Source organism: Furipterus horrens, unplaced genomic scaffold (genome assembly GCF_987537825.1).
Source record: "Furipterus horrens unplaced genomic scaffold, mFurHor1.1.pri manual_scaffold_13, whole genome shotgun sequence".
In the NCBI taxonomy this organism is placed as follows: domain Eukaryota; kingdom Metazoa; phylum Chordata; class Mammalia; order Chiroptera; family Furipteridae; genus Furipterus; species Furipterus horrens.
This window is the reverse complement of record NW_028327183.1, coordinates 19,636,313-19,658,858: the sequence shown is the minus strand read 5'-3', so window position 1 is coordinate 19,658,858 and position 22,546 is coordinate 19,636,313. Positions and strand designations below refer to the sequence as shown.

The window sequence follows — 22,546 nt, the reverse complement described above, 5'->3', positions numbered from 1 at the left end:
AAGGCTTCAGCCCTCTCCCTCTGCCTGTGACTGGCCTCTACTGCTTCTCCCAGCACAGACCTGCTTTTCCTCCTCTTTCCATGTCAGCTAGCCTGCTGTACCCAGAGGACATGAAATCAGCTGAAGCCAGCATAGGTAAGCAGTACTTTTAACCTCCCAACACACTAGTTTCCAAACCCAGGGGTCTTCATCAGGCTTGGGTGAACTGGTTCAGGGCCAGGTAGGGTCTCCATGCAGTGATCACTGTCCATCCTTGGGTCAAGAGCCATAGTATTTATTCTTTACCCAGGGAGCCACCTGGGCTGTCAGACAGGGGGCACCATGGAGACAGTAGGGATAGAAATCACATAGTATCATCAAGTATTATTGCACATGGTCCTTTTATTTTCTGCAGCAAAAATTATTCCTTCCTGCAGGCCCAGAGCCTGGGGTGGGCAGAGCACTATTTATAGACATGAGCAGGATGATGATAAATAGCAATCCTGGGATAGCTGTTCTATACAGATGGTGCAGAGGTGAAGGGCTCCAGGCAGAAATGTAACATGAGTTCCAGTTATTGCTGGATTAGAGGAGATGGGGCTATTTAAAGGTCCCAAGATTCAAATGTTCGTGTGACAGATGAAGAGCTCCTGGCTGGATGTGTGCATCCTGGTGTGTGGGAGACACTTCCCAGTGGAAGTCACCCCTCCCCTTAATTCTTCACATCTCCCAGGCGGAGCTGGGCAAAGGAAGTGGCCAGCTGCAGTGCCTCCTGCAGGCAGCCCACGTTCTTGCCTGTGGCCTGAGCAGACACATCTTTGCCACCACCTTTGCCATCCATCAGGCCTGACACCTGCTGTACCCACTCACTGGCTTTCAGGCCCCTGTTGGCTGCATTCTGGAAGACATGAACATGATGTGGGAATCAGGACAGAGGATGGGACTGAGGGAGGTATGGAGAGGAGAGGGAAAGAACAAGGATGGGGGAACCACAGATACCCACTCCTGCTCTCGGTGATGCTGCTGGAGGCTGAAGCAGACCCTAAAGTTGATACCATGGTTAAGATAGGTGACAAAGTCAGGTACCAGCCAGCACAGGTACACATCCACCAAGGAGAAGGGCTGAGGGTAGGGGGTGCTAGAGGTGACCAACAGGTGGGGTGAAGAGGGGCAATTGCTAATGGGGCGTTGCACAAATGCCCCGTTGCGGTTGGGGCAAACAACCATAAGACCCAAGCTCCCTCAGAAAACCTACAAACACCACTTCCCACTCACACGGGGCTGCAGGATATTCTGACCTGCGGGACTTGACACAAGCACATGATCTTGCCAGCCTCATTATCCACTGTGAAGAGCATGGCCGCCGTCTGTGGGGAATGCGTCTTGAAGAGCTTCAAGGCTTCATTCAGGGCCTATGGGAGAACCTGGCGTCAGGCCATGGCCCTAGGGAAGTGGGCCATGCTCTCCATAAGTGCAGTGAGTTTGCAGAGCTCAGTTCTCAAGAGCACTTTCTGTACCCCACCCCTAACCCCCTTCCTAGAGCAGGTGCTGGCCCTGCACGGAGAAGGACCCAAGCACAGGGCCTGGCCCACACTCTGACCCTTAAGGCTGGCCTTCCATCTCCAGGAGCCACAGCTCTCCAGCCACCAGATCTCTCCATGGCTCAGCCTAACCTCAATCCCAGAGAGTGGGCCCTCAGGCGACCACTCCACTCAGAGCCACAAAGTTCAGAATTCAGCCACCAAAGAGCCAATAAGCCCCCGAGAGAAGGAGACAAGCAGCGGACAGGCCCCTGGGTTGCCTTGGCTGACGCGCCGCTCTCCATCTCCAGGATGACGAGGGGCTGGTTGGGGTTGCTGTCAATGAGCTGCTTTGTCTTCTCCAGCACCTGCAAAGAAGGAAGTCGAGAAGAGAGGTCTCAGGACCAAGGTGCAGACTGAAACCCAGAGAGCAGTCTGCACAGACTTGGCTGGGTAAATCCGCTTGGTTCCCTTCCAGCCACCAGCACTGCCAGAACTCACTCGCTTCTGGACATCAGCTTTGCTAGCCCGGTCTAGGTCATCCATGGTCTTCTTCAAGGATTTGAGATTCTCCCGGAATTCATCCTTCTGCCACTGGGGGATGACTGCAGTGGCCAGGGCCTGGAACCAGAATCAGAAGACCATTCAGGTATGAACCACAAAGAGCTAGATTGTGAGGCTCCAGCCCAGTCCAGCCAACTCTCTTGGCTTTGAACACTAAAATCTTCCCCAATTAGAATCCAGTGGAGAAAGAAACAAAAACCAAAAAGGTATCCACTGGCCTTGAGACCAGTCACCTTTCGAGTAACTGTGGCAGTTTTAATGAGCAGGGCTGGAGAGAAAGAGGAAAATAAAGAGCTGGGAACCCTATAAGCCCTGGTCCCTTACCAGGCAGGGAACACAGCCCGTGAGGGGCTTACTAGAAGTCCCAGAATATTAACAAATACCAGAAGGCCTGGAAACTGGGCATCCATAGCACCTCCCCCGACTCCCTCAACACCAGTGCCAACTCATGCTTGGAGTGGGCTCCCCTGCTACTGGCAATGGGGGCAGCAGGCAGGTCCCGGGGTTCCGTAGGCCAGGATCCACAGACCCCCTATTGCAAGGCTGCATGACAACAGAAGTCAACCCAAAGGCCCACTGCACTGAGAATCAAGACCTGAGGGTTCTTTAAGAACGGGTGTGTCTGATTCGTCAGGCCTAGGATCCAGCACTGAGCTGGCCCTGAGCAGAGAGGAAAGCTGCCCTACCTCACCAAGGTCAGCAACCTCCCGCTGCACGTCCTTGTTTGGTGCAGTCTGGGCCTTCACTTTGGCCTCCATGACACAGAGAGATTTCTTCAAGCTCTCTGCTTTCCTGAGGGCCTGGGAGGGGAACAGTCAGGACTGTAAACTCCAGGTAACTTTCAGCTTCACTATTCTGTCTATAAGCAACTGTGGCCAACACTGATGGCAGGCTATGGAACAACACACCCCCAGGACATCAGAAGTTTCTCTTCCTTCAGGGAGCCTCTTGTCCCAAAAAGAAGCACTCTTCTCACATGCCTGGCTAGCAGAAAGGCTGCACTAACTCAGGTTCAGGGGGTAACTAAGAACTCACAAGTCAGCACTCATCAGGCATAAGCTACAGTCCCCACCCCAAGCAGCTATCCCTGTCTCAAACTAGGCACATACCCCCAGGAAGCTGGGGTAAGTGCTGGGGGCACTGGAAGCCATGACAAAACTATGGCTTACCCTCCTGGACACAGATATGTTACTGGGTAGAAGGCAGGACTTACAAATATTTTAAAGATCGAACCCAAGATAGCTATAAAGTCTTCTGCACTGCTGGCTTTCCTCTGCCAGGCAGGGGTAACCGGAGGACATTTGGGGGTAGCCCTGTACTTCTGCTTCTGACTACAGCAGCCACATAACTGTCTGCATTATGGATCTGCAGATTAAGCTTCTTTTGTTCAAATTAAGCCACAAACCAGCCTGATCTGCTCACCTTCTGAGCTTCAGCACCTGTGACTGCCACAATCCTCCGGATGCCCTTGGCAATGGCTTCTTCACTCACAATCACAAAAGCTCCTGCATGACTTGAATTCTGCAGGTGACTGATGGCAGAACACAAAATCCATGGTCATGAGGAAGCCCGGGTGCCGTGGTCCCCACTGCAGCCCTTAGCCTTCTGAGGTAGTTGTTCCCAGGGAAGCTCCCACACGGGGACAGTGTTAAAAGGCCCTTCATGTTTAAGGGAATTTCTGAATCCAGCTGTGGCCCTGAAGGGGAAGAGGAGGCCTGGGGCTGATGGCACTGTGACACTGAACAAGACACCGCCTTTCTGAGCCTCCGCTCCCTCACGTATGAGTGGGTGTTAGGCCCCCTAACAGGGCTATTGCAAAAGTCCACTGAGATCAAAGGAAAGTGTTTGCAGTCCCTGCACCCAATACAACATTACTGCTGGTGGGCTCTGCACTCATTCACATTTTTGGTTTTCTCTGGTGGAACCTAAGTATATTCTTCTATCCCAGCTCACTAGCTGAGAATATTGGAGAATACCTTTAAAATCTTACCACAATCCCTTAAACAAAGAGGTTTTATTCCCTAGTTGCTCAGAGAACCTCAAATGTTCATTATCCCTCACTCATTCTGTGAGGGTAGCATAGTCATTGAAAGGTGTTTTCTGTGCTCTAAAGAGTATTGTGCAAAGCATCAAGGCAGAAGTGGGCCTGAAACCTGGTCCCCAGATCCCTACCCCACCCCACCCCACCTCCTCCTGCTGCCTGCCTGCCTGAGGCCTGCAGGAGGCCCTGGATCCCAAGAAGGTTTTCACCAGGCTTCCTTCCAAAGCAGGAATTTTCCAGGCCACCGTAACCAACCCCTGAAGACCCCTATGGAGGAATTCAAGCTGGCAGAAATAAGTGGCCATCCCAAGCCAAACTGAGCTGGGCCTACCAAGGGGCCTGACCTGGGCTCTGAGAGAGTGGGACTCATTGCTCAGATGCCGTTCAAGCAGGCAAAGGAGTTAAGTGAGGCCCAACAAGGGAAAGGGGCTGGGATCAGACCAAGAGCTCAGTGAGCACTCCTCCTCCTGGGGAGAACACTTCTTCACAAGCCCGGGGTGTGTTCATGCCAGACAGGAGCACTAGGAAGCTAAGATTCTTGGGAATGCTATTTGCCAACTGCATTTCTGAGAACTTCATTTCAACCTTAAGATAAACTACAACTGGTCTAGGACCCACGTCCTCCAAAGGAATGCCAGTGACTCCCCTCTGCTGCACCCCCTGTCAAGGTACTCACGTTCCCCCACAGAATTCAACAGAAGTGAGTGAGCCAGCAGGACCAGAGGGGTCATCCAACAGCTTGGACACTGGGACCCCAATGGAGATGACTCTCACAGGGTCAGGATAGGTTTCATCAAACACAGCCCGCAGGCCCTGAATGGCCTTAGCTGCTGCCAGGGGACAATCCTGGGCATAGACAGGCTGTATGAAAAGAAAACAAACAAAAGCTGGAAAGGTCTTCTCTGGAGGTGCAGCAAGAAGCACTAGGGAGACTGTGGTCTTGCAGGCAGGCCTCTGTGTTTCTAATCCCAGCTCTGCCTGTCCTGGAACCTCCTGAAAGAAGGCACCATATACACTCGAGGGGGTCAAAATAGGAATTTCCAACAGATACTTTGTTAAATTGTGAACCAAATATTTATGTGGATGTGCTATATGTAAAACAGAGATAACTAGAAGAGCTCTGGCTGCCCTAAGCAGGGAGTAGGGCAGAGATCTCCACTGAACACCACCGCTGCCCCGCTACACAGCAGTTTGAGAATCACTGCTTTAAGCAAATCTGTGCGCAGGACAGAATATGGTACGATGGAGTGAGAGCATTTGGGCTGCTGAAGCTCCATGGACAAAAAGTGATGGTACAGGAAGGAGTGAGGTTCAGGACCCAAGCGCTGACACATAATCCAACCTACTTTGGCTGCCTCAATCATCTCGTTAACAATCTGCTCAGCCTTCTTGATCTGTTGGGTGGACATGGCTCCCTTGGCAGTGAAGTCAAATCGAAGGCGGTCAGGAGCAACCAGGGAACCTCTCTGGTCAGCTTCCCCAAGAACAGAGCGCAGGGCAAAGTTCAGAATGTGGGTAGCTGTATGGTTGCTCATGACAGGTCTCCGCCGGGGCTGTAAAGGGCAGAGTCAGCAGGTGAAGGAGTCTGCAACAGACTGCTAGCTGTCCCCTAATATTTGCTCTCCCCTTCTTCCCAAGTGCTAGAATTTTTAGTTGGACACATGGCTGTCCAGAATAATGACTACATTTCCAAATGAAAAAAGGAAGAAAAAAAAAGAAAGAAAAGTAAAGACTACGTTTCCTAGCTTCCCTTGCAGCTATGTGTGGCCATGTGACTAAGTTCTGGTCAATGTGTTGTTAAGCATACCCTGAAAGGGAAAATGCATGCTTTTCCCTTCCTCTTTTTCCCTGCCTAGAACAGGAGTCGGTAAACTATGGCCTATGAGCCAAATCTGGCCTGTCATCCATTTTTATGAATAGATTAATAAGAACAGAGCCACATCATGTGAGTACATATTGTCTATGGCGCTTTTGTGCCACAAGAGCAGAGCTGAGTAGTAGCGATAGAGACCATATGTTTCAAAATGCCGAAAATATTTACAATCTGGCCCTTTACAAAATAGTGCCAATCCCTGACCTAGAAAATGAATCTGATAGTTACCTTCCTGGACCGTGAAATCAAGGGCAACACCCCAGGAATGAGGGCAGAGTAAAAAGCAAGGACAACCTGGGCCCAATGACTTTGTAGGGCACAGCCTCTGTATCATCTTGCATTTTTAGGTGAGAAACACATTTCTAACTTGTTTTAAGCTACTGTTATTTTGGAGTTCCATCACATGCAGTAGAATCTATTTCTTAATTAATACAGGATCCTTGGCACCTGAAGAAGTATCTGAGGTTAACCTGAAGAAAGGCAATACATGAAAACAAATCTATAGGATCTCAACTGAAATCACTGTAGTCTGACATGGGAACATATAGATTTAACTCTCAGACATATCCCTTATAAACTTTACTTATAATAACCTACTTATAATTTTACTTAGGAGTGATAATAATGATGGGCCAACTTTAAGCCAAGGAGGTGAATTCTTTTCACAATGAACAGTAAATATATCAAATCACCATGACGTACAATTGTGTGCCACACAACAATGTTTCTGTCAAAGACAAACCGAACACACGCGGTGACAGACCACATAGCCTAGTAGCGTAGCAGGCTACACCATCTAGGCCTCTGTACGTGTACTCTACGACATTTGCACAATGATGAAATCACCTACGTCGCATTTTCCAGAATATTTCCCCATTGTTAAGTGAGGTGTGACTGTACTTTAAAATATCATACCATCTTATATGTCAACTGTACCTCAATAAAGCTGGAATTTAAAAAAAAGGGAAGTGATTACTAACCAGACCCAATGCTGACGAGCATAATTCAACTCACCTCATCAATAAATTGTCGGACCTGATCCCCTACTTTCAGGTTGCCATAGATTGTTCCTATGTGTAGCACATACCCTCCTCGCACCTGAGTATTCTTCACTGTAAACTCAGTTTTCTAAAAGGAGTCAAGGAGGAGAGCAATAAATAAACCAATAAATATATATATAATAAACTGTCTTTACATATACAAATTATACATACACACATTTTCTAAGACTTTCATTACTGGTGTGTGTATGTATACATATACACCATTAATACCATTATATGTGTTAAATATACACATGCACCATTATGTACATATTTACCATGATATATACACGCCACTTTATATATTACACATATACTTGACTAGGTCACTCATCCAAGACCGGAGTCAGCAGTGGCAGATAGAGCCTGAGACTCTGACAAGGATGTTTGCCCTTCAGAGAGCTGCCTCTCCTTATTTATGAGGACAGCACAGAGGAAGAGAGGACCAACCTATGCAGCCTGGCTGGCAGCATCCTGCTGTAAGGGGACCTAATGGCCAAGAAAACAACATGGTGCCATAAGCAGCTCCCTCGGCTTCAGAAATATGGACCCTGTGACACAACCCACAGATCAGTGTGTCTCCCCAAGGCCCAGAGTGCTGAGGAGCCAGAAAAGCTTCTTGGCCCTTTGTCAGACCCCCTCTCTGGCTAACAACGAAGAATGTTGGCTCACGTCTTCGATGTTGTCATCAACCTTCACCAGGTAGCCTTCATCATAGATCTGCCCTCCTTGCTCAGCATAGAAACAAGTCTTGTCCAGCACCACACCACACTCCTGGCCCGTGGACACTTCTTCCACGAACATCTTGTCCCTGCGCAGAGCCATCACTGTAGCCACTGTGCTCTCAAACGCTGCACAGAAGAGGGAAAACAAGGTCAATGACTTCATTCGCATATTCTTACCTGGTTTTTGCTGCACTCTATTTCTCAAACTCTCTTTAGGACTCAATTATCTAATTTTGTTTTGGAAGCAAGTTCACTAGGCTCCATGAAAAGACTTAACACGCTGGCTTTCCACCAGGGAATACAACACTCAGCAGGATGTCGAAACTGTCCTGGTTTGCTTGAACCCAAGGGTTTCCCAAGATGCGAGACTTTCAGTGTCAACATTGGGACACTTCTGGGAAACTGGCATGGTTGGACACCGTAACTCTGAGCTACTGAGCAGAAACTTGGTGAATCTGAATAGTAGTTCTTTAAGAGTAGTAGTAAATTCCCTACTTCAAGATCAATTCACAAAGAATATACTCTTGTGGGCTTGCTTGGATATTTAGGTATTTCTGCTGAAGAAAAAGCGAAAACATGCAGTTCCTGTTTATTTCTTTTGATTCTTCATAACCTTAGAATGTTACTATCCACAGTGCAAAATTCAACAGCCACTGTAAATCGTATAATGTCCATTTCCTATAAGACGTTACAATGAGAGGCAACTGAGTGAAAAGTACAAGGAATATCCCTGTAAACTTAAACAAAAAAACCTCCTTGTGAGTTATAATTATTTCAAAATAAAGAGTTAAGAAAATCAACCACCAAGAGCTTCTATGAGTATAAAATTACACAGCATGACTATACAGCCTTACAGGAGAGGCTCCCATAGATACACAGATACCTAATCTTCAGGCTAGTAGTCTCTTGAAAGCACCCCCACAGTAACATACTGTAGCTCCCACTGGAATCCGAAAGGTAATTATACTTTGGAGAATCATCTGTCGCCTCTAGACTCTTTTCCCGGAGCTCTTCAATAGCATAAATGTCCAGCATGATGTGATCTTCCCCACCAGCTCCCTTGCCCTGTGATTTCAGCTGCCAGTAAGAGAAACAAGCAACAGTTACCCTAATATAGAAGAAAAAGAACTCTGAAGAGCTCAAAATTGGTAAACTATGTCCAATGTGAAGCTCAGCCCTGCTGACACTTAGGGCCAGGTAATTCTTTGTTGTTGGGGGCTGCCCAGTGTACTGAAGGAGGCTGAGCAGCATGCCTGGTCTCCATCCTCCAGATGCCACTAGCATCGTGCTCCCACTTGTGACAACCAAAAATATCTTCAGACATTATTGCCAAATGTTCCATGGGGTGCCAAAATGCCCCCCGTTGAGACCCACCGTCTAGGGAAAACCAGGATTTCAAAGACTTCAATGAAAGGAAACTCTTGCTTGCTTTGCAGCCAAGTCCTGCCTTGGTAGGTTCTGTGTTTCCTGCTCACTCCCCAAATTCTTTACCTGGGCCAGTCTCCTCTCTTCTTCAAAGCCATCCATATCTACCACCAGGCCCTTCTCTTCAGCAATCAGTCCAGTGAGATCCACTGGAAAGCCATAGGTGTCATAGAGGAGCCAAGCAGTGTCCCCTACACAGCACAAAGGAATTGTGTCAAGTAACATGGATGACCCTCTTCTTTTCTACCCCAAGCCATCCCTAGGAGGACATTGACAGTGACAGAAGAGATTAAATACACAAGGTAAGTCAGTATTGGTTCTATGCACTTGTCAAAAAAATCCATCACGCCCTGGCTGGTGTGGCTCAGTGGATTGAGCGCCAGCCTGCAAACCCAAAAGTCGCCAGTTCAATTCCTGATCAGGGCACATGCCTGGATTGTGGGCCAGGTCCCCAGGTGGGGACATGCAAGAGGCAACCAATTGCACATTGATGTTTCTCTTCCTTTCTCCCTCCCTTCCCCTCTCTCTGAAAATAAATAAATTAATTAATTAATTTAAAAAATCTATCAAATCTTTTGGAAATCACTTGGTGGAAGCATGAGAGTTCTCCTAGCAAAGCTCTGTTTCTTAATCTAAACAAGTGTGTTTAGTTTGTGAAAATTCATCAGGCTTTCCCCTTGTACATTATATTTCAAGAAAAAAATAAATAAGGGAAAAAATACTTTTAGAATTTATTTGTCTGATAAAAATTAAAGCAAGTTTCAAAAACCAGTATATATGTCCCCAATTTTGTTTGAAAACACACACAACACACATACAGACACAAATTTGTATGCAAATAGAGAAAAGTCTTGAATACACCAAACTCTGAAGAGCTATTATCTCTCAGAAATATATTTGGGAAAGAGGATTTTCACTTTTACTTCTGTGTTGTTTGAATACTTTACCACAAAAATGTATTTTATAATTTTAATTTAAATCCCATTTTACGGCACAAGCAGTTTAACCAAGCTGTGCTCAGCCTCTGGAGACATGGCAGTCCACTGTCAGTTTGTGAAAAAAGGGCTCGCGTCTTCCAGAAAAATGAAACAGCCTAGCTAGAGAAAGGAAGAAACTGGTCCTTACCAGGAATGGTCTTGCTGTCTCCCAGGCTCTGAATCTTCCTGTCCAGGATGCGCCGCCCTCTGCTGAGGGTCTTCAGAAATTGTACTTCCTCTTCATTAATGATGTCCTTCACCAGATCTGGGTCCTTCTTTAGCTCAGGAAATGCATTTCCCTGGCAAAGGGGAAACAGATGTGGGTCCAGTGAAGCCAGGGACTATTCCATGACCCCCCTAAAAATTCTTACTAACATTATGATACCTCCCACCCTAGCCCTCTTAAGGTATGTGCTTTAGTACAGAAGAAGCAGAAGCAGCAAGCAGGGAAACAGAGACGTACCAGGGACTGGACGACAACATCTACTAATGTAGCAAAGAAGCCCTTGCTGGCATTGAGTTTTTCATGGGAGTAGCGTACAGCCCGGCGGAGAATCCGTCTCAACACATACCTATAAGAGGCAGAACCCAGTCCCCAGTTAGACACATTCCTAGCTGAATGTTTTGTAGGTCATTGGAATTCCATCTAAACAAGATGACCAACTTTTTGTCTTTCTCTTGCAGGCTCTCTTTTATCCTGTGACTGCTTCTTTTTGAATTCCCCAAGGTCATTATCATGATTTCCAGCACAAAAACTCAGTAATGTGCCACAAATATGCATGAAGGATGACCTGGGGTAATCCTGATTTGTTTTCCTGACCCAAGAAGGAAGCAAGAAGTACAGACCAAATGGTGGACTTGATGTCCACCATCTCAGGCCCTGCCTGTTAGTAACAAAGTTGCCTGGAGCTAGTCAAGACCAAGACCTACCCCTACCCGACCACTGTCAATATTCTAGCAATCCTTCTCACCTGTACTTAGCAGCAAAGCTATAGTGACAACTTTTTAGTGTGAGCTGAAACTCCCTAAAATAACAAAGCTTCCCTCCAACTAGCGAGAAGACAAAGAAAACAATAATAAATTGTAGCTGAAGTTCCACAGAGTCCTAACATTGCCCCACGTGTAACATACTTACCCCCGCCCTGTGTTGTCAGGACGGCCGCCATCGGCTAGAGCCACGGTGATGGTCCGAGCATGGTCAGCCAGCACCCGGTAGGCCATGTCGATCCCGTCAGCATCGTCAGCACCAACTTTCCCAGTGTATGGCCGGGCACCTGTGCCCTACAGATGAAATCCGGGAGGCAGTGTATGAGGCAATAGCCTCTCTGGCACTGCCTTGCCTTAAAATGTTCCGAGCAGACTGAGGGGCATTAGGAGAAAGAACAATCTCTTTGCCAGATCTTATAACCCCAAAGAAGGTGAGAGTACTGGGAGTAGAGCCTCCAGCCAGCCCCCTGCACTCCACACATGACAGTGCCTTGTACTTAGAGCCTTGTGTTACTAACAAGAGGGTGGCAGATGGTCATAGGTACCCTCAGTTGGCAAAGCATCTGGTCCTTCTACATTTGACAGCACTGCTAAAAAGTCCAGCCTGGGAACTTCCAAAGAAGCTGGTAGTGTCTGCAAAAGGACTAGTACCTTCTGAATGGCTTCAAAGTAAGGAACAAAAAGGTCAGTGTCATAGTTGGACATCTTATTCTGCAGCACAGACACCAGACGCTCCAGGCCCATCCCTGTGTCAATACTTTTCTTAGGAAGAGGTTTCAGAATTCCATCGGCTTCCCTGCATGATCCAGAGAAAAAGGAAGTTGAAAGGAGGACTCAGGCTGCTACCTCCCCATGCTGGTTAAAGCTCATTTACATAGCAGTTTGCAGACTGTGACCTTTTGCCATTTGCCCCTGTAGTTTGGTGGGAGGAGGGGAATGAAGGGGAGAAAGGTAAGAAATAGTACTATATTCTGGAGTCTTTTTTAGGAGCAAGGCAAAGCTTCAAAGAAATAAAATTTTAGCCCTGGCTGGTGTGGCTCAGTGGATGAGTGCCAGCCTGCAAACTGAAAGGTCTCTGGTTTGATTCCCAGTCAGGGCACATGCCTAGGTTACATGCCTGGGTTGTAGATTCGGTCCCTTGTCGGGGTGTGTTCGAGGCAACTGATCAATGTTTCTCTTCCTCTCTTTCTCCCTCCCTTCACCTCTTTCTAAAAATAAATAAGCAAGCCCAGGCTGGTGTGGCTCAGTTGGTCGAAGCACTGTCCTGTAACTGAAAAGCTGGAGGTTCAATTCCCAGTCAAGGCACACGCCTAGGTTGTGTGTTTGGTCTCCAGCCCAGGCATGTACATGGAAGCAACCAATCAATCGATGCTTCTCTCACATTGATGTTTCTCTCTCTACCTTCCTCTCTCTCTAAATGTCCTCAGATGAGGATAGATAATTAAAATCTGTAATAAATAAATAAATAAATAAACAAACAAACAGGCCTAGCCCTGACCCAGAGATCAGAAGGAAAACTTGAGAAATAAAATGTAAAGATGTGACACAAGATCCCATGATGCCTTAGTGCTTGCTTCAGCACTGCTCCACTGTCCCCAAAGACCAGGATGAGTAGACAGCTATGTGCCCCGAATTCCTTTCTCTACGCAGCTTGAGGACAGGTGCTGCTCTTAGTAGGAGTGGTTCAGGACCCCAAGGCCACCTGTTATATTGGATGAACACAAGGTTCCAGATCTCCAGCACGTTGGGGTCATCCTGGTTGACAAGATGTGCAGCATCTCGACCACCAATCCGGTCATAGTGGATCTCACTGCAGGGACCACATGGGCCTGTGTCACCCATCTCCCAGAAGTTATCCTTCATGTTGCCGGGGAGGATCTTGGTGTCATCCAGCCTGCACACAGTGGGGACGATAAGCCCAGTTATAGCCACTGACAAGGATTTAGCACAGACTTGCATCCACCACAAAAAGAGATCTTTATAAATTTCTACCAAGATGGCTCACTCTTTGGCAATTACTAATGCTGAGACTGGTTAGATTCTGTTAAGGAGGCAGAACATGATTCTTCAAGACTGATGACAACAGAATACAAAGTATACATATGCTCTAATCATAACTAAAAAAAAAGTATGCAAAGACATAGATAAAGCCTACAAAGGAACACGTAAACATGAAAGTGTTTATGCTGACTAGGACCAGAATTTAAGCAAATTTTCCTTCATTTTAAAAAATGACTATATGATATGACAATATAAGTGTTTAAAAAACTGCTAATTAAAGTCACTTCTCAATACCCCAATTTAGCCATCTGTCTTTTACCTTAAGATGATACCAAAAAGAATTTAATAAGATTAAAACATTTCCAAAATAGTTGACTACTGAAAATTGCTAGATAATAAAGCACTCAAAAAAGACTGTGCTTATGTAATAAACAAAGCACAGATACAGATGAAGCCAAGTAAATCAGAAATCAAAAAGTCAAGATTAGCTCTGACCATCCTGGCTCAGTGGGTTGGGAATCGTCCCGTAAAGCAAAAGGTTCCCAGTCAGGGCATCTGCCTGGGTTGCAGGCCAGGTCCCCAGTTGGGGGCATGCGGGAGGCGACCACACATCGATGTTTCTTTCCCTCTCTTTCTCTCTCCCTTCTCCTCTCTTTAAGATAAATAAATAAAATACTTTTTTAAAAAAGTCAAGATTAGTATTTAAAGTTCATATATGTTACTGCCCAAAATGGCCAAGTACATTTAGACTATAGTCTAACCAAGGGGTCAGACTATAACCAAGAGGTTTCAGGTCAAGTACAAGGGAAAGCCGGACTGGAGTAATATACCTGAAGTAAAAGTGAAAAAAAGGCAGCACTGCTTAAATGTACTAAAAAGCTATTCACTAAAGGACAACAGAGTTCAGTAAAAAGAACAAGAAAATGAGACAAGGACTTCATGGGCATCCCAGCTGTCGACAGGACCCATCACCCACAGTCAGGTTCCTTCTGCTGCAGCACTTCCAAATTCTGTTCACTACAAAGCACAGAACACAGCTCATCTATGTTACCTTTTATGCTACGTGATTTGATTTTAGCATTATAGAACATTTGAAAAAAACCCAAGTAGCTTTTACTACTCCTCTCCCCCGACCCAGCTCATCTCCCTCTTCTCATTCCCACATCCCCCAAGTAAAAAAAATAACAAAAACACAAACTTCCTCTGTCCTATACCTGTTTGAGGCCATTACATTTCTATAAGAAATAAACTGTTTCATGTGAAGAATACCCTCTGCTTAAAAAGATACACAAAGGGCTACAGAAATATGAAAAAGGCTTGGAAGAGTATATATGGGGTATCGTCGTCGTCGTCGTCGTCGTCGTCGGCAGCCGTCCGTCTCGAGAGACGATGGTGTAGCTTCTTCAGAGTCTATCTGCACCGCCAAGAATGGCTGTGCAGTCCGACTCGGGAGTGACATGGTATCTGTCTCCTCCCGTGTTGAATCGACATCTTGCGATGACGCTGAAGCTACAGAGCCTGGGCAGGGTAATATGGAGGGTCTGCTGTTGCCCATGCAGCAGACCCCCCCTCTCTTCGCAGCTGAAGGGTCCAAGGGAAAGACGGAGTCGATACAGCTTGGGTTCAGGTGCGCCGCAGGAGTTGCCGGTGTTGACTACAACGTCAAACCGCCTTAGGGACTCTGGCTCCGGATTTTCTGTCGGGGTTTACTCCCTTAGCCTTTCCCCTGAAGAGGTATGCCGCAAGGCAGCGGAGGTTTTTTGGAGTCAGAGTTTTCCTTCTCTGATGTACCCTGACTGGAAGATCGAACCAGCGACACTTAGCTCGCAGGCCGACGCTCAATCCACTGAGCTAAACCAGCCAGGGCAAATATGGGGTATCAAACTATTAAGAATGATTAATCTTAGAAATCTTCTACTTCCTATTTTTACATTTCTATGTAATTGGAATTTTTACCATATGCATTATATGCATAATTTCTAAAAATATACAAAAGCCAAAAAATATGACAGAGACTCTATGTTGGCTTTCCAAAACACAATGACCAATTAAACCTGCTAAGAAATAATGCACGTACCAAAGTGTAATTACTCCCAGTCACTCCCTATTCCATCGCAAAATGAGAAATGGCAATGCACTTCAAATCCTAAGAGCCCACTCTGGCACTAAGTTTAGGAATCACTTTATTCCTCCATTCTCTCCATCATGAGTTACAATCTTACCCCAAGTTTTTCCAGATCTGTCTGCACTCCAAGTCTGCTTCTAAGCCAGCTGCTTCATCCCCACCAAAGTAAGTAACATAAAGTCTTTCAACTGGAATGCCAAACTCTTGGGTGAGAAGTTCCAAAGCCATCTTACATGCCAATTCCTATAAAAAGGAACAAAAAGAAAGATGTGGAACATGGCCAAACCAGTGTTTGGTATATTCTACTATTTAGCATGAGGACAAAAAGCCCAGATCCTGGGAACACAGATCTAAAACTACAATATCTTCACTATAAACGCAGCAGAATTCAGGACTGATTACTGATTTATGCAAGAAATCCAGACGTGAACTGAAATAATCAAATTATAGGTACTGCTTCCAGGAAGTCTTAAAATATCATCATTTAGGAGATTCACTCCTAAATTGTATTTCATACTTTAAAACAAGCAAAATTAGAACCCACTCCCCTCAGTGGTAACGACTATTTTGCTCAAAACCCCAACAGATCTCCTGCTTTGAGCTCACCTTGAAGTAATCTCCAAAAGACCAGGAGCCCAACATCTCAAAGAAGGTGTGATGATAGACATCTTTGCCCACGTCATCCAGGTCATTGTGTTTTCCCCCAGCCCGGATGCACTTCTGGGTATTGGCAGCTCTCCTCAGCTTTGCCATAGGGTGAGATGGGTCAATAGTGTTCAGGAAGATGGGTTTGAACTAAAAAAAGGAAGGTACATTTCAACTCTTAAAGAGCTGTAGATATATCAGGTGGTCACACACTGGCAGGAAGTGACCACACATAAACTGTTTGGTCATGATTTAATCAGAAACTTCTCAAAGGCAGGTGGCCCTATGGGGCTGCAGCAGAGTCAGCCTATCTTGGGGCAGCTTCTCCCTGGCCCTGGTTTGCTAACGGTCCCCACCAGTGACACCTGCACAGAGGAAGGCCCTGCCAGATCTAAGATAATAGCCAAAGGGGTGCAATGAAACATGTACTTCTTTGCAAATCTGAGAGTCAGGGCTTATATCACCTTTAGCTTTCCAGAAGAACTTATTCTAACTTTGCCTTATTTTTCCCAATAGACCTGTCCAATTTGATAACCACTATCCACTTGTAAATATAAAAAATTAATTAAAATGAAATAATTAGTAATTAATCATAATTTTTAAAAAAGAAAAATTCTGTTCTCAGTCAGCTCAATAGTTGCACGTGGCTGGTGGCTGGCATATTGGGCAGCACAGATATAGAACATTCCTATCACTGCAGAAAGTTCCATTGGATAATCCGGTGCTACACCATGAATTCCTTAAAAGCAAAAAGCAATTTTAAGTAACTCTGTATATCCAGCATCTAGCATAATAAAAACAATAACAATAACAACAACAAACAGATGCCTAATAAATACATTTTTAAAAAAAGTAAAAGTCTTTCTGATTAAGATGCAATATAGCAAAAAAGTTAAGCAAATGATGGCCTGGGTTCAAATCCACACTCCAGCACTTACCAGCTATGTGAGCTTGGGCAATTTACTTGAGTTTTCAGTGTCTCAGTAGGAAGGTATAGAGTGAGGATTAAATGAGTTAATATATGTAAAAGACATAGAGCACTGTCTGGCACACAGTAAGTGGCACACGTCAGCTAACAGCTATGATTATTCAGAGAATGTTTAAAACCATTGGACTCCCATGGTTCTTCTACCAAGGACAGTCAGCACATGTGCCGAGGTATACCTATATGGAATAGAACACTTCCAGTATTCTAAAAAACGCATCGCTTTGAATGGGTCCACCGAAAATGAGTGCCCCCAATTCCAGGTGTATGCAGAGGACTCAGAAATACAACTGAAAACCTTTTCATTTTTCTAATTCCACAATTAATGTTATGCAAGATGGGAAATGTCCCCCCTGCCTCTAATTTTCCATACCAGAAAAGAGATCTGAGAAAAAAAATGATGTCAACTTATCCCAGAGTAAGGCGACTCCCATAGGCTGGCAGGTCTGCGGGACTAAGCAGGGCCCCCAGAGAACTGCCACAGAAAACCCCTGAAGGTGCCACCAAGCCTGAATCACCTCCACTCAGATCGGTCAGCTAAATAGCTTTCCCATCATCAGCATAGTGAAAACTCCTTTTAAACCCCTTTTTAAGCTTGTGATGCTCCCATTATTTCAAGAAAAAAACTGTTTTCTCTAACAATAAAACTTTCAAATATATTTTATAGTTCAACAGCCCCAAACACAAATCTACTTTCAATAAAGTCCCTTCAGGAGTAAATCCAGATTGGCACTGGGGGAAATCGCTTCAAGAAAGAAGCTAAACCAAAAAAAATCCCAAATAAACAATAAAACTGCATGTCTTAGAATGAGAATGAAGGCAAAGCTTTGAAAGAATCCTGAAAAACTGGCTTGTTTTATGAAGAAATAACAAAGATAGTGAAAATATGAAGGAGAATCACACCAGCTAAGTTAACAAGTCTCTATAGGGCTCAGTAAGATCCTAATAAAACACAGCTTTTCCTTAGGAGGGAAAAAGGCAAAACTTTACAGACTGACACAGGTTGTATTTTTCTTAAGAGGCATACAAGTTTTATCTGTGGATATCAGGGTCTCCCATCGCAACTAAAAATAATAACAGCTAATGTTTGAGGACCTCCTTGAATATTGTGCTAAACATTTTTAATGCATTAATTTTATTTATTCCTCACTGCAACCTAAAGCAAGCACTGTTATTATTCCTCCATTCATAGACAAAGAAACAGGCTCAATGACATGAAATAAGTTCCATGAGACCACACAGTGAGTGACACACCTGGGATTCTGTCTGATTCTGGGAGTTTTGCTTTCATCACAGTTCTGCTGCCTCCTATGTGGACAAATAGCAAAGAGGAATGGAAATAATGCTTACCTGGTTCATGCCTGCGTTGGCAAAGAGCAAAGTGGGATCATCCAATGGGATAGTAGCAGATGAGTGAACATAGGTGTGCTCATTTTTCTTGAAGAAATCTATAAATCGCTGTCGGATTTCACTTGCCGTGAGTGTTGAGTCCATCTTCAGAGTAACTCTACAGCACTAAACAAAGAAAAAATGAAGAAAAATTAGGGGAATTAAAACTAAGAGATAAGTAGACATTATACAAGACTCTTGGTTTCTCAGGCCAAGTCAAAGCAGGACATCCATGGGTAAACAGTTTGATCCTAAAACCTCTATGTTGTAATGTCTAAAGCTAAAATAATCATCAAAGCAAAACTTACTGCACAAGCCCTGGGCAGAGTGGCTCAGCTGGTTGGGCATCATTCCACAAACCAAAAGGTCACTGGTTCAATTCCCAGTCAGGGCACATGCCTGTGTTGTGGGTTGGGCCCCCAGCTGGGGCACGTGCAAAGCTTGCTGCACCAGCAGACAGCAGCCCCATTTGTTTTTCCTTCCCATGCCAAGCTCAATAGTCAACACACCATCAGGAGGTAGTTTTTACATGTATCCATTCATTCCAGAATATGTAAACAGCATCCATTCTGTGCCAGGCTTTAGGCCAGGAATTAAGAAATGAGAATAAAAACACAATTTATAGTCCAGCAGAGAGGCCCACTGTGGCGGGGATGAGGGAGGGACCTCAGAGTACCTAACTCCAAGTCCTTGAGTTACTTCACTTCATACTAGAACAGCAGTTCTCAACTTGTGGGTCACGACGTCTTTGGGGGTCGAACGACCCTTTCACAGGGGTCGCCTAAGACCATCGGAAAACACATATATAATTATATATTGTTTTTGTGATTAATCACTATGCTTTAATTATATTCAATTTGTAACAATGAAAATACATCCTGTATATAAGATATTTACATTACGATTCATAACAGTAGCAAAATTACAGTTATGAAGTAGCAACAAAAATAATTTTATGGTTGGGGGTCACTACAACATGAGGAACTGTATTAAAGGGTTGCGGCATTAGGAAGGTTGAGAACCACTGTACTAGAATAACTTAAGTGTAAGGACCTTTCCAGCCCTGTGTTAATCTACATGTTAATTCACATTCTGTGAAAAGTTCCATTATCTCCAAAGCCAATGTCTCTAAAGGAGGCCTGATATCTTGGGGAGGTTGCTGCCAGCAGCAGTGGACCTGGGGGTAGATTTATCTGCACAAGGGACTGCCTGCAAGTAGCATGCATGTATCTACCTCCACCTAGCCTGAGCACCCACCGAATCACAACTGGTAAACTGCTATTTTCCCAGCTATTAGATTACCAGGGAGTGAGGATGTTGTAGCCACACTGAGGTGGGTAGAGCTCAGAGCTAGTGAAAGAGAGAGGGAATCAGAAGAGAGGAAAATTAGGAAGTAAAGCTCGACAATTTCAAAGCTCTTTCACATATAGTCCGATTTCTCTGAGGCAGGTTGGGGAGAAGTGCCAGGCTTTGGCGGAGGGTACCAACCACTAGCACGGGGCTGTGGTACCACGGCCCTGGGTGCCTGAAGAGATGGGAACCATCTCTCACAACATATTTAAAAGTCTCTAGAATTTTTGACCCAACTCTAAACCTTAAATAAGTCACTTTGTTTTTGCTTCCTTTTTTGTAGAAAAGAAACATCTACTCTGCTTATTTCATCTGGAGGGGGTATGAAGCTCAAAAGCCATCCTGTATTAGGAAGCAACTTACAAACTGGAAAGCCCTAAAGAAACTGAATGGATGCTATTAAGTCACTTAGCTTCAAGTTTTCTTCCTTCTAATGAGTGAAAAGAAGAAAAAAAATGTCTGAGCTGTTCTGATTTCAATTACTGCAAGCCAGAGTGTGAGAAAGCAAGAGAGCAGTTAGGCTGTTAAGAGCTGGGGACCAGCTAGCAGGAACTGCCCACGTCCCTGGGTGTATGCTGGAATTTTGAATTAACTTCCAGGTGGCTATTTCTGCGATTATTTAAGAGAATAGCCAGTTGCCATTGAAACCCCAGCCGCCTTTGCTTCTTGTTTACAAATCAACTTTTCAGTCTCTTGCCTACCAATCCAAAGGAGCAAACGTCTTCCTTTCTGACTCTGCCCATATCCTAGAACTAGCTTTACCTTCTCCCACCCCCTTTACCTGGAGCCAATACACATTCCTCCCTAACAACTTATAGCTTTCTCCCTCCACCGTTTTTCCGTCACCAACTCCAGGACCGTAGGCATGTTTCCTTTTCCACCTGGTACAGCTACTGGGGGTTTAGACTTCATGTCCCAGGACCCGGTCTTCTTTTCTTGCTAGCAATGGCCCAATAAAACCTTTCTTTTAAAGCCATTCAGCCATGAATGTTAAATTTTTTGTTTAACATGAGGAAGATACGATAAAGATGTATACAGTGAACATGAAATTCTGACTCAGATTTTTTAAAAAAATCCTCACTTGAGGATATGTTTATTGATTTTAGAGAGAGGAAAGGAGAGAGATCGATGTGAGAGAAACATCTATCAGCTGCCTCCTGTACACACCCCGACCAGGGATTGAATCTGCAACCTAGATTTGTGCCCTGACTGGGAATCAAACCTATAACCTTTTGGTGTACAGGACAAAGCTCCAACCAACTGAGCTACCTGACCAGGGCTCAGATTTTGTTTCAACCAAAATTTCAATTGATTTACTCACAACTCAATCAACTCATTATTCAAACAAAAGCCCTTTGGGCAAAAAGATGGTGAAACACTGGCTGATAGAGCCAAGTAGCTGACTGAATGAAATTCCCACAGATGAGGACTTTGTGCCCATGCTGAAGAGTCAAGACTAGAGTTTTTAGAACTTTGTCACACCACACTCTTTCTTTTCCCTTCTCATCATGGTTCTTAATCTCAATAATGGTGACAAATATGAATTTATGGTGGTAATTCTGAGCAGCACCACTTTAGCTGTTTTACGATGTTTGCTCCTCCTCCTCTACATGGACTACCTGAGGCAAATAAGCAGTTAAATTCTGAGATTCGTGTACTTTCCACTTTTGCTTATTCATTCAACTTTACTGAATGCATATTATGGTACTAGGGACCAAGGTAAATGTGAGTCTATGTCCCTAATGGGGAGAGTCATATACAGAAAAAACTGCAGTATGATGTAAAAGAATTCAATATATTGACAACAATAAGCCCAACAGCTGGGACTATTAAAAACTGTACCATCATCATCGATGTACCTATTCAATATATGCTAAAATAAACTGGCAGGCTCCATGGGATTCAGAGGTAGCACAAAGGACTCTCAGATTCCACTTCTCAGCAGAAGCTGAAAGTCTTGAGTACCTTAAGTCACATGGCCTTTCGGTTTAAGTACTTTTCAACAAGCTCTTCACTTCCCAGGTAAGTTGTCTACCCTTCTCCCAATTTTTCCCTTTTCCTAGTTAATTTCTCACTTTTGATGTCAGAATTTCAGAGATTTATTCAAGGAAGCCTTCTCCCTCTTGATCAGATTCTCACTATTTCATTCTCCAAGCCCCAGGGGTCTTCCTTCCTAATTTCATGCATTTGATGACTTGTTTAATGTGCATCTCCCCATCAGGCTGTAAGTTCCGTATCAGTGGAAATCATGGCTCTTTTTTGCTCACCATTACAGGTATATCCCAAGGATCTAGTACAATGGTTGCTCACATTTTATGATTAGGTATAAGTTAATCTTTAAGAGCAAACTGAATGAAATTAAAGCACAACAGGAAACGCAAACTGCCTGAGAAAGTAATAGTTGAACATGATGCAGCCTGGACCAGTATCAGTTATTTAGCTAATTTTAAGAATTTAGAGAAGGGCTCAGAGGTTCCAGCCTTGACCACCCTCCTCCCGTTCCGCCCACCCCTAAGAGACAAAAACCTGCGGAAATAAAATCTCGGCTTTGGGTGGTTAGTCACTGGCAACTGTGATGCTCCCAAAAAGATCGGCATGGCCATCGAGGCCGCTCCACTCCCAGCGCTCGGGTGCCGTGTGCGCGAGGGAGCTGCCCTGGCCTGGGCTCCAACCCAGTCAGCTGCCAGAGGCCTCTCGAAACCTGGGCCAAGGATCCCCGCTGTGGCTGCTGCGATTTAAAGACCCGGGGCCCAGACGCTCTCACCGCAGAGTTTTCCGAGGCCCGCCTACTTCTCCGAGGGTCCCTCACTTCCCTCTCAGAGCCCACGGTCAGGAGTCTGCGATTACCTGTTCCCGCAGATGCGCAGATGCACCGGCTCCAAGCCACCACCAGCCGCAAAGTGCACCGCCCCATCCA

At 45.1% G+C, this 22,546-nt stretch overlaps 1 protein-coding gene across 3 annotated transcripts; it reads right to left on the bottom strand.

Moving 5' to 3' along the window:
• Window positions 1–361: 361 nt before the first annotated feature.
• On the bottom strand, window positions 362–22,546 carry AARS1 (alanyl-tRNA synthetase 1). 3 transcript variants are annotated; one of them, XM_090259439.1, is made up of 21 exons: window positions 22,477–22,546; window positions 18,241–18,405; window positions 15,867–16,055; window positions 15,358–15,503; window positions 12,837–13,028; window positions 11,786–11,930; window positions 11,283–11,428; window positions 10,611–10,719; window positions 10,296–10,446; window positions 9,237–9,361; window positions 8,678–8,822; window positions 7,693–7,871; window positions 6,992–7,105; window positions 5,451–5,657; window positions 4,781–4,965; window positions 3,486–3,594; window positions 2,750–2,863; window positions 2,001–2,120; window positions 1,781–1,867; window positions 1,278–1,391; window positions 362–877 (listed from the first exon to the last, which is right to left on the bottom strand). In XM_090259439.1, exons 2-21 carry the CDS (start codon window positions 18,382–18,384, stop codon window positions 692–694), a joined length of 2,907 nt encoding a protein of 968 aa, XP_090115565.1. In that variant the 5' UTR covers window positions 18,385–18,405; window positions 22,477–22,546; the 3' UTR covers window positions 362–691. The 3 variants fall into 3 exon arrangements, with proteins under 3 accessions (XP_090115565.1, XP_090115566.1, XP_090115567.1); XM_090259440.1 differs by lacking the exon at window positions 22,477–22,546 and adding an exon at window positions 22,394–22,470; XM_090259441.1 differs by lacking the exon at window positions 2,750–2,863.